Below are 12,458 nucleotides of genomic sequence, written 5' to 3'. Positions count from 1 at the left end.
GGTTGAAATCTTTCATGCTCTATGCGACATTTGTTCCCCAGTTGGCCAAAAATCTCACATTGCACTAAATCAGTGCGCTCATCGAAAATTGCTGCACTATATGGTACCTACATCGAAATTTGGGCGACATTTACACAAATAAAATCTAACAAATAGGTGTATGCAAGTTTCTTCAACAAATTATTCTTAAATTTGAGTAATTTGTTCCACAATTTACTTTTATTTTGAGATGTATAATTGTGAACAAACTGCAAGTATGGAAGAAATCACTCGAATCTAAATTTTATATTACCTTTTTGTTATAGTGGGAATTTTTAAAAGTTCTAAAATTTTGGTTCAAATTAAGATTTTCAGACTACAATTATATTGTAATATCTATCTATACTAATATAAAAAACATATATTTTATTTATAATTAAATTATCACAAATTTTAAAATATCAATTATAGCCTCTAATATTTGTATTAATACAACAATTTATTTATTTTATATAGTCAAGTTTAATTGTTAATATACTATTATATTTATCTCTCACTTCCACTTATGTTAATTACTTGATCCGTTTTTAATTATGTATATATATATTTCTTTTCAAAATTTGTGCAGTAAGAACTTATTTCATATAACTAATGTCATTTTCTAACTATCAATATATTATTATATTTATCTCTTCATTTTATAAATCATAAATATTAATTGTTATTTTTAAAATTTGTGGAACATCTAACAAGTACTGTGTTATAGATAAAAAAATAAAATAAGCAAAATGAATTGGTACTAATCTAAAACGTCGGTCTGAAATAAACAAAATAAATGGTTAGAGATGAGGGTTTATTTATAAGAGTGTCCTGATTTTTCATTCTTGTGCTCGTTTATAGTAACCCCTCTCTCTCTCTCCCCTCTTTGATTGGGGCTAGGGTTTTAGCGGATCCCATTCCGGACACAGTCCACAAGAGAGAACTACGAAGTAGAGCTTCCAATTCAAGCGGAGCTAAACCCTCATTGAGGTTCTCTCAGGTACCCATGTTTATCCTTCTCTTGTTCGCTGCCGCGATTGCAGCATTTCTTTTTCTTGCCTATGTTAGCCATAGATACAAGTGGTGCTTTTGTTCTATCTTCTTTTGAATCTTTACGACGATTGAGGTTTGGATGGTTCACGGTTTTGCCATTATTTTTATTTGGCAAAGGTGGGTTTTGTCGTTTCGTAATTCAGTGTATACATTGAGCGAATATGGTGTTAAAACAGGGTGCGGCTTAACGGTGAGGGAAGAGCTCAAAATGATCTTTTGCGTGGGTGTGTTGTCGATTGGATATGTTTTCTTTTCTTTATTTTCTTTTGCTTTTCGGTCATGAACTGCACAAATTAAGTTACTTTTAATTTTTTTTTAAAAATCTTTTGAAAGAAGTAGGCGCATTGGATATGATGGAGGTGTCTTTCCCCCAACCCTACCAACCTGTCAAAAGGTGGTACCAATTGAGGTTGAAATGGGTTTGATTCTAGTCGATTGGGGCATAAACTTGAAAGGAAAAAGTGAGATAACAATTGTGAAAAGAATGTAATTTGGTTTGTGTATTGTCAAAAATCTATTTTACCATTCGAGTTCAGTAAATGCTGGGATTATATGTGGGATATCTGGTGCATAGATGATCAAGATGGATTTAGGTTTAAATCATGTGCCTCTTGCCTTTATGTTCTTGAATAGAATTCTGTTCGATTTGGAATAATTAGTGGTCTTGTGTAGGTCTTCTGACGATGTAGTTTTAGCCTTTAATGTAGTGGCTATTGGTTTTTTCTTCGTAATTTCCAGTTCAAATATTATTGGTTTGCAAGAGCATGAATTTTTTTCATAACAAGATCCCGCTGCATGGATTATCTGTAGTTATGGAAATGTAATGTTTTGGCACCAAGTACAATCAGATAGATATAGCTTCATATATGATTAGTCATGTGTATTCCATGAGCTATATTAAGAAGGTTTTATCACAATGACTTATGGTGGCAAACATTGCAGATTTGTGACAAGCCATGCCAAATCCACTTGCATTCTGCTGCCTGCCAATCTGTGGGGAAAAGAAATACTTTATGTGCAAATCATTTTTTAGGTACAAGAAGAAAAGGGAAAAGAAAGAAACCATTATACATGAATTGAACTGATATTTTGAACATTTCACTTCAGACTTCAACATTGTGGGAAATAGGGCAGGTGGATGTAATGGGTAGTAGAAATGGTTGCTTAGATATCATCTAATTATGTATGCACTTCCTGGATCTCCTAGCGTATATTGGTAAAACATTGGCTTATCTTAAATATATAATAACCTCATCAAATTCTATTCTTGCTCGTTGATATCATTGTTCTACTGGGATTATATAAAAATAGGGGAAAAGATAATCCTTGGTGTGTATATATATTTGGAAATCATTAGCATACAAAGTCATCGAAGTTTTCAGTTTTTTTTTTTTTTTTTTTTTTTAATCTCTGAATGCAGAAAAAAATTTTTTTTTTTTTTTTTTTTAATCTCTGAATGCAGAAAAAAATGTTACCTATAGCTTTCGTATATTGTATATCTATAATGGTGAAAAGTTTTATCACCCTCCTTTGAAACATGAGACACGGCTGTTGGTTGTCATCGTAATGGCAATCTCTGGTTTTTGTACAGCTTTTACATCAAACTGTGACATGCTTAATTTTAAAACATGTGCTAATTTTAGAATTATAAGCGTTTGTCATTCCTGTTTCCATGTTTCATCTAACCTTGCTTCTAATATCCAGCATCTTAGCTGGATGAGGAAAGTGCAAGCATGCGTGAATACTTGCAATATATATCCTCAATTTTCTTCAGAATGGTTAGCAACATAAGTGATGGTCTAGATCAATGATTATACTTGTTAATTTTGTAAAAAAAGCTAAAAGCCGCTGAAAATTGGTGGATCAGAGAACAATTTTCGTTTGTTTGTCATGATGTTCTTGTCAAGTCACTTTAAATCATTTTTCATATTTGAGTTCATGGTATTTTAGACACTTGTAAGGCAAGGAAAAGGGTATATAATCCTCAATGTCCCTACTTTTTTCTTGCTCTAGTTGGCAGAACTGGACATAATTTGCCCATCTTTTATAACTAGCAGGGGGCGTTCAATTCAGTATATGCTGCCATTTAATTTTTGCTGAGTTTATTGTGGTTTGATGCAGAGATTGCTGTTTTCCACTCAGCTGAAGAAAAACCTTATCTGGTTTTTTCACTGTAATCTGCGATGGGGGATGCAGAAAACAACTTTCAACCTTCGAAAAAGAGAGCTGCTGGAGTACAGCTGTCTCGTGATAACCCTGATCTTGATGACAATGAAGATACATCTGAACAAGAGTCGGGAACTTTTAAAAGAGCCAGCGACGAGGTTCTTGCTACTAGAAGAATTGTGAGAGTCCGTCGGCAGCAAACAACGCCCACTACCCCAGATCCATCTCCTGCTTCTAATCTGTTTGCGGCTATCCGCTTGGTTCCTCCTGCTTCATCTGCTCCTCCAGTAGAGGCAGTGGCATGTAGTGGTAAGAGTAAGGAATCTGAGCAGATTGATGAGAGCAAATCCGAGAACAAGGTTGATGAACCAAAAAGTGAATCTTTTGCAGAGGAGGAGAATACTGTTGTCAATGATGAAAATGCCAAGCAATCTGAAAGCAAGGTTGACGACCCAAAACCCGAACCGAATGCTCAGAAGGATAAAAATGTTGTCAATGATGAAAATGCTAAGCAATCTGAAAGCAAGGTTGACGACCCGAAACCCGAACCAAATGCTCAGAAAGATGAAACTGACAATGTCAGTGAGCTAGACACAGCTAAATCTATGGTTGATAAGGTAGCAGAAGGTGGAAATTCTGGGGATGGAGTGAAAGAAGCTACAACAGCTGATAACAGTGTGACTGAAGCCAGGAAGCAGGCAGAAGAGGAGGGAAATGATGAGGAGAAACAAAATGCGGAGGCAACTGCTGAGAAGAATGCAGAACCTGCTCCTTTTAGCTCATTTCGACAACTATCAAGTACCCAAAATGCCTTCTCTGGATTTGCAGGAACAGGCTTTTCTGGTACCTCATTCTCATTTGGATCAATTCCCAAAGATGGTTCTTCTCTAGGGTCTAGTACTTTTGGCCTGAAGAGTGACCAGCCCACTTTTGGTTTTGGTGTTTCTAATAATGGGAATTCTTCTATTTTTGGTTCCTCGGGCGACAATAAGGCCAGTAAGAGCGAGGGCAGCAAATTTCCCCCGATGCAGGAGGTTCCTGTTGAAACAGGAGAAGAGAATGAGAAGGCTGTTCTTACTGCTGATTCTGTGCTTTTTGAGTATATTGATGGAGCGTGGAAGGAACGTGGGAAGGGAGAACTGAAGGTCAATGTTTCGACAACAGGGACAGGAAAAGCCAGACTCGTTATGAGGGCTAGAGGAAATTATCGGTTAATCTTGAATGCTAGTCTATTTCCGGACATGAAGCTAACAAATATGGACAAGAAAGGCATCACTTTCGCCTGTGTAAACAGTGCAAGTGAAGGGAAAGATGGTCTATCCACAATTGCCTTAAAATTCAAGGACGCTTCCATAGTTGAAGATTTCCGTGCAGCTGTCATGGAGCATAAAGCAAAGCCTCCTGTTGTAGCTCTGAAAACCCCAGAAAATTCTCCTAAGGCATCAGATGAATGATAAGCACCTCTGTTCTGTATATGGAATTGCGTTCATAACGTGATTAGCGCCTAAACCTCTTTCTCTTCTTTTCAAGCAGACAAAATAGCAAAGAGAGAGTTTCTGTTGGGAGTCCGATAACTTTTGAACCCCTCAATGTAGTTTGTGAGTCATTTTCCTTCTGTTGTTAAATCTCTTGTAGACGATAAAAAGTATCCCTCAGTGCTTTTCTTCGGCAATGTAGTTGGGGTTCTGAGTTCTGCTACCTTATTCCGGGGACACAAAAGTTGAATACTTGAAGTCTACAGTTGCATTAAACTGTCCTTTATAGAACACAACTGTTTTGGTAATGTACTGCTATTTCTTAGTTACGATGCTGTATAATTTACCATTGTTTAAAGCTATTTTAAACTATTATTGCATTGTTACAGAAAAAAGAATGCATGAAAATCCTCTAATGCTGATTGTAGCTGAAGTTTCTCGTTCCCAATTAATGGGAAATGCTTATCAATATCATTGTCAAATTCAAACTACTAAATTTTGGTGAATTTTCTATATTTGATGAAGCAATTTTTCTTTTACAGTTCCTTCTCATGTGCAAGATCTCGTTTATAAAGAATCTTCCATCACATTTTCTATATCATGGACTAATTTTACCTATATCTGTGGATTACATGTGATTATATTTTTAAATTATATATAATTTAATTATATTTTAATTTAACACGTATCAATCACATATTAAAGTATAGATAAAATTAATGGTTCGAATTTTTTAATTCATCTACATATAATATAGTAATTTTTAATGTCTCAGATTATCCGAATGGTTATAACAGAAAAAAGAATTTTACACGGGGTTAATAAATAACTAAATTTAAAATCTAATTATAATAACTGGTATTGAAATATAATTAACCTAACTATTGGCCAAAAGATAGAAAATATGATTTTTGATACTAAGGATTTATTCACCTTTAGACTATTCTTTGTAAAAAAATAACTAATAGTTAGTATATCAATAAATTTCAAACTGTTTATAAATAAAATGATAACAATATAAGAATTACAATAGATGAAATATAATAATGTATCATTAATATAATATTAATTAAATTGGGCAAAAAGCTTTATCAGTAACAAAATGTAATAAGTTAATTTATTTTTCTAATATAGGAGTTCTTTGTATTTTCACAATAGCACAGGGGTAAAAAATGCAATTTACCCTTGAAACTGTTATTTATTCTTAGTATTTGTTCACAGATGAGTCACTTTATCACACTTAAAACCACACACAAACCCTTCTCAAAAATTAAAAAGAAAAAAAAAAAAAAACCACACACAAACCCAAACCAAGAATATTCATCTTTTCCAACTTCCTTCCAACTTACCATTCTGAAAATCATGTGCCGGCGTATGTTAACCCACTATGCTAAAACATAATAAAAGAGGAACATCCCATTAATAGATCTATTGATATACTAATAGTTAGTATATCAATAAATTCCAAACTATTTATAAATAAAATGAAAACAATATAAGAATGAAAATAGATGAAATATAATGATGTATCACTAATATTATTAAAATTGGGTAAAAAGCTTTATAAGTGAAAAAATGTAATAAGTTAATTTATTTTTTTTAATATAGGAGTTCTTTGTATTTGCACAATAGCACAGGATAAAAAATGCAATTTACTCTTGAAACTGTCATTTATTCTTAGTATCTTGTTCTTAGATGACTCACTTTATCCCACTTAAAATCACACACAAACCCTTCTCAAAAATTAAAGAAAAAAAACAAAAAAAAAAAAAAACCACACAAAAATCCTAATCAAGAACATTCACCAACTTTTCTTCCAACATACGTTGCGAGTTCTTGAAAAAAGAAAGAGAAATAGTTACTGTTGTGAAGTTCCCGCGCCGGCGTATGTTAGCCCACCATACTAAAACATTATAAAAGAGGAACATCCCATGAACAGATTTATTGATATACTAATAGTTAATTCTTATACTGTTATCGTTTTATTTATAAATAGCTTGAAATTTATCGATATACTAATAGTTAGTATATCAATAAATTTCAAACTGTTTATAATCAAATGATAACAATATAAGAATCACAATAGATGAAATATAATGATGTATCATTAATATTATTAAAATTGGGTAAAAAGCTTTATAAGTAACAAAATGAAATAAGTTAATTTATTTTCTTAATATAGGAGTTCTTTGTATTTTCACAATAGCACAGGGGTCAAAAATGCAATTTGCCCTTGAAACTGTCATTTATTCTTAGTATCTTGTTCACAGATGAGTCATTTTATCACACTCAAACCACATTGAAACCCTTAATAGTAATTACTAGAGTAATAGTAATTATCAATAACAGAAAAAAATGTATAAGTAATAGTAATCATCAATTTATTGTAATAATAATAATAATTAATTAATTATATATATTTGATATTAATAATCAACCTATATTAATTATTGATAGAGGTAAGGACCGTTTTGCATGCTATATTTATATGAAGCATCCAAATGTTTTTGCCAAGCTGAACTCTATAAAGAAGCAATTTATTTATAAAAATCACTGGAACAAACAACAGGGAGAGTGACTGTAGAGCATCCGCCAGAATGCTCACTTTGTGAGAGAGAAACCTTTTTCTCTTATAAATGAAAATATGCACGTTGTAATTCTCTGATATTTCAATTTTCCTCTCTTTCTCACGCTCTTGCAGCAAAATCATCATTCAGAATGCACATCCGCTTCCTCCCAACGGCTACTCTACCACCGCTGCCCGTGTGGGTCCACTCGAAACGCTAGTCTTTGTCGGCTTTCCTATGCCTCTCCTTCCTACTCGAAATTATTCCTCAATTTTCGCACTGGGATCCTCAGAGATGATGTGAGTTGTCCTATTCTTAACTTTTTTCTTAAGAAATTCGTGACGGTTCTTGAGTGATTTCTTGATTTTTTTTTGTTCTGAATTGATTTCTTGATTTTGCTGAGGTTTTTTCTATTTCTTGATTTATTTCTCGATTTTCTTGAGGGTTTTTCTATTTTGTGATCTATTCTGTTCTTTCTTTTGTTAGTTTTGGACACGACATATGGAGCAATAGTTTTACTTAACAAAATCTTGAGTTCTTTATTTTTTGCCCCTTTGTAATTTCTTGATTTTTTTTCCCTCCTGAAATGGTTTGTTTTGACATGTTATTGAATGATGCTTTTCCGGGTCGTGTGTATTTGTGATTTTGTTGATTCTGGCTTTTTTGCAGGCTGGACTTGTACATTCACAATTATCTGATCGGAAACAACATGCACGAAACTGCCGAGATTTTCGCCAGAGAGGCTAATGTCTGTCCCAAAGCTGTTGGTAGGTTGACTCTCTTGGTCACTTTCAAGATTCTTTTGATGTACTTGAGAAATCTATTATTTTTTTGAGACTATTGTATCTATTAATGCAAGAATTAATCCGTTTGCTTGATTTTAGTTTCTTTTGACGGAAACTTTTATTTTGGGAAGCGTATCTAATCTATGGCTAAATTTTTCTGAGTTGAGTGCTATTGCATGGTTGATTTGGGTTAATTAAGCGAATGCTAGTATAACAATAAATTGTGTTGCTTTCCCAACTTCCTTCAAACTTACCATTCTGAAATTCAGGCACCAACGTATGTTAGCCCACTATGCTAAAACATAATAAAAAAGGAACATCCCATTAACAGATCTACTGATATACTAATAGTTAGTATATCAATAAATTTCAAACTGTTTATAAATAAAATGATAACAATATAAGAATCAAAATAGATGAAATATAATGATGTATCGTTAATATTATTAAAATTGGGTAAAAAACTTTATAAGTAACAAAATAAAATAAGTTAATTTATTTTTCTAATATAGGAGTTTTTTGTATTTTCACAATAGAACAGGGGTAAAAAATGTAATTTACCCTTGACACTGTCATTTATTCTTAATATCTTATTCATAGATGAGTCACTTTATCTCACTTAAAATCACACAGAAACCCTTCTCAAAAATTAAAGAATAAAGAAAAGAAAACAGAAAACCAAACACAAACCCTAATCGAGAACATTCATCCTTCCCAACTTTCTTCCAACTTACCATTGCGAGTTCTTGAAAAAAGAAAGAGAAATAGTTACTGTTGTGGAGTTCACGCGCCGGCGTATGTTAGTCAACCATACTAAAGCATTATAAAAGAGGAACATCCCATGAACATATTTATTGATATACTAATAGTTAATTCTTATATTGTTATCTTTTTATTTATAAATAGTTTGAAATTTATCGATGTAGTAATAGTTAGTATATCAATAAATTTCAAACTGTTTATAAATAAATTGATAGCAATATAAGAATCACAATAGATTAAATATAATGATGTATCATTAATATTATTAAAATTGGGTAAAAAGCTTTATAAGTAACAAAATGAAATAAGTTAATTTATTTTCTTAATATAGGAGTTCTTTGTATTTTCACAATAGCACAGGGGTAAAAAATGCAATTTATCCTTGAAACTGTCATTTATTATTAGTATCTTGTTCACAGATGAGTCATTTTATCACACTCAAATCACATTCAAACCCTTAATAGTAATTACTAGAGTAATAGTAATTATCAATAACAGAAAAAAATGTATAAGTAATAGTAATCATCAATTTATTGTAATAATAATAATTAATTAAGTATATATATTTGATATTAATAATCAACCTATATTAATTATTGATAGACGTAAGGACCGTTTTGCATGCTATATTTATGTGAAGAATCCAAATGTTTTGGCCAAGCTCAACTCTATAAAGAAGCAATTTATTTATAAAGATCACTGTAACAAAAAACAGGGAGAGTGACTGTAGAGCATCCGCCAGAACGCTCACTTTGTGAGAGAGAAACCGTTTTCTCTTATAAATGAAAATATGCACGTTGTAATTCTATGATATTTCAATTTTCCTCTCTTTCTCACGCTCCTGCAGCAAAATCATCATTCGGAATGAACATCCGCTTCCTCCCAACGGCTACTCTACCACCGTTGCCGGTGTGGGTCCACTCGGAATGCTAGTCTTCGTCGGCCTTCCTATACCTCTCCTTCCTACTCGAAATTATTCCTTAGTTTCCGCACTGGGATCCTCAGAGATGATGTGAGTTGTCCTACTGACATTTTTCTTAAGAAATTCGTGAGGGTTCTTGAGTGGTTTTTTGATTTTTTTTTGTTCTGAATTAATTTCTTGATTTTCTTGAGGTTTTTTCTATTTCTTGATTTATTTCTCGATTTTCTTGAGGGTTTTTCTATTACGTGATCTATTCTGTTCTTTCTTTTGTTAGTTTTGGACATGACATATGGAGCAATAGTTTTACTTAACAAAATCTTGAGTTCTTTAGTTTTTGCCCCTTTGTAATTTCTTGATTTTTTTTCCTCCTGAAATGGTCTGTTTTGACATGTTATTGCGTGATGGTTTTCCAGGTCGTGTGTATTTGTGATTTTGTTGATTTTGGCATTTTTGCAGGCTGGACTTGTACATTCACAATTATTTGATCGGAACAACATGCACGAAACTGCCGAGATTTTCGCCAGAGAGGCTAATGTCTGTCCCAAGGCTGTTTGTAGGTTGACTCCTTCGGTCGCTTTCAAGATTCTTTTGATGTACTTAAGAAATCTATTGTTTTCTTGAGGCTATTGTATCTATTAATGCAAGAATTAATCCGTTTGCTTGATTTTAGTTTCTTTTGACGGAAACTTTTATATTGGGAAACGTATCTAATCTATGGCTAAATTTTTTCTGAGTTGAGTGCTATTGCATGGTTGATTTGGGTTAATTAAGCGAATGTTAGTATATCAATAAATTTTGGGTTGATTTCCCAACTTCCTTCAAACTTACCATTCTGAAATTCAGGCGCCGGCGTATGTTAGCCCACTATGCTAAACATAATAAAAAAGGAACATCCCATTAACAGATCTATTGATATACTAATAGTTAGTATATCAATAAATTTCAAACTGTTTAGAAATAAAATGATAACAATATAAGAATCGGAATAGATGAAATATAATGATGTATCGTTAATATTATTAAAATTTGGTAAAAAGCTTAATAAGTAACAAAATGTAATAAGTTAATTTATTTTTCTAATATAGGAGTTTTTTGTATTTTCAAAATAGCATAGAGGTCAAAAATGTAATTTACCCTTGAAACTGTCATTTATTCTTAATATCTTATTCATAGATGAGTCACTTTATCTCACTTAAAATCACACATAAACCCTTCTCAAAAATTAAAGAATAAAGAAAAAAAAACAGAAAACCAAACACAAACCCTAATCGAGAACATTCATCCTTCCCAACTTTCTTCAAACTTACCTTTCCGAGTTTTTGAAAAAAGAAAGAGAAATAGTTACTGTTGTGAAGTTCCCGCGCCGGCGTATGTTAGCCCACCATAATAGAACATTATAAAAGAGGAACATCCAATGAACAGATTTATTGATATACTAATAGTTAATTCTTATACTGTTATCGTTTTATTTATAAATAGTTTGAAATTTATCGATATATTAATAGTTAGTATATCAATAAATTTCAAACTGTTTATAAATAAAATGATAACAATACAAGAATCACAATAGATGAAATATAATGATGTATCATTAATATTATTAAAATTGGGTAAAAAGCTTTATAAGTAACAAAATGAAATAAGTTAATTTAGTTTTTTAATAAAGGAGTTCTTTGTATTTTCACAATATCACATGAGTCAAAAATGCAATTTACCCTTGAAACTGTCATTTATTATTAGTATCTTGTTCATAGATGAGTCACTTTATCACACTGAAAACCACACACAAACCCTTCTCAAAAATTAAAGAAAAAAGAAACCAAACACAAACCCTAATCAAGAACATTCATCCTTCCCAACTTTCTTCAAACTTACTGTTGCGAGTTCTTGAAAAAAGAAAGAGAAAAAGCTACCATTGTGAAATTTCCACGCCGACGTATGTTAGCCCACTACAATAAAAGAGGAACATCCAATGAACAAATTTATTGATATACTAATAGTTAGTATATAAATAAATTTTAAACTATTGATAAATAAAATGATAACAATATAAGAATTACAATAGATAATGACATATCATTAATACTATTAAAATTGCGTAAAAAGCTTTATAATAACAAAATGTAATAAGTTAATTTATATTTTTAATATAGGAGTTCTTTGTATTTTCATAATAGCATAGGGGTTAAAAATGCAATTTACCCTTGAAATTGTCATTCATTATTAGTATCTTGTTCATAAATGAGTCACTTTATCACACTTAAAACCACACACAAACCCTTCTCAAAAATAAAAAAAAAAGAAAGAAGAAAAGAAAAAAGAAAACCACACACAAACCTTAATCAAGAATATTCATCATTCCCAACTTCCTTCTAACTTACCGTTGTGAGTTCTTGAAAAAAGAAAGAAAAAATGTTACCGTTGTGAAGTTCCCGCGTCGACGTATGTTAGCCCACTATGCTAAAACACTATAAAAGAGGAACAATTCATGAACATATCTATTGATATACTAATAGGACAAAATCTTGTTTTGGTATCATTAAAAAAGGTCAGTTTTGTTTTTGGTACCACACATTTTGTAAGTTTGGGTTTTGGTACCATTAAACCAAAAAATGAACATTTTTGGTATCAACTTAACAGCAGAGCCCATGTGCCGTGCACATGGACCTTAACGGCCGTTAGATCCCGTTAAATCACGTGCCAATTCTGT

General features: G+C 32.0%; 1 protein-coding gene across 2 annotated transcripts; it reads left to right on the top strand.

Moving 5' to 3' along the window:
* Positions 859–5,087, top strand: LOC105157607 (nuclear pore complex protein NUP50A-like). 2 transcript variants are annotated; one of them, XM_011074019.2, is made up of 3 exons: positions 860–1,018; positions 2,014–2,104; positions 3,193–5,087. In XM_011074019.2, exon 3 carries the CDS (start codon positions 3,255–3,257, stop codon positions 4,689–4,691), a length of 1,437 nt encoding a protein of 478 aa, XP_011072321.1. In that variant the 5' UTR covers positions 860–1,018; positions 2,014–2,104; positions 3,193–3,254; the 3' UTR covers positions 4,692–5,087. The 2 variants fall into 2 exon arrangements, with proteins under 2 accessions (XP_011072320.1, XP_011072321.1); XM_011074018.2 differs by lacking the exon at positions 2,014–2,104 and having other exon boundaries at positions 859–1,018.

Source organism: Sesamum indicum, linkage group LG3, assembly GCF_000512975.1.
Source record: "Sesamum indicum cultivar Zhongzhi No. 13 linkage group LG3, S_indicum_v1.0, whole genome shotgun sequence".
In the NCBI taxonomy this organism is placed as follows: domain Eukaryota; kingdom Viridiplantae; phylum Streptophyta; class Magnoliopsida; order Lamiales; family Pedaliaceae; genus Sesamum; species Sesamum indicum.
This window is presented reverse-complemented; position numbering and strand designations above follow the sequence as displayed.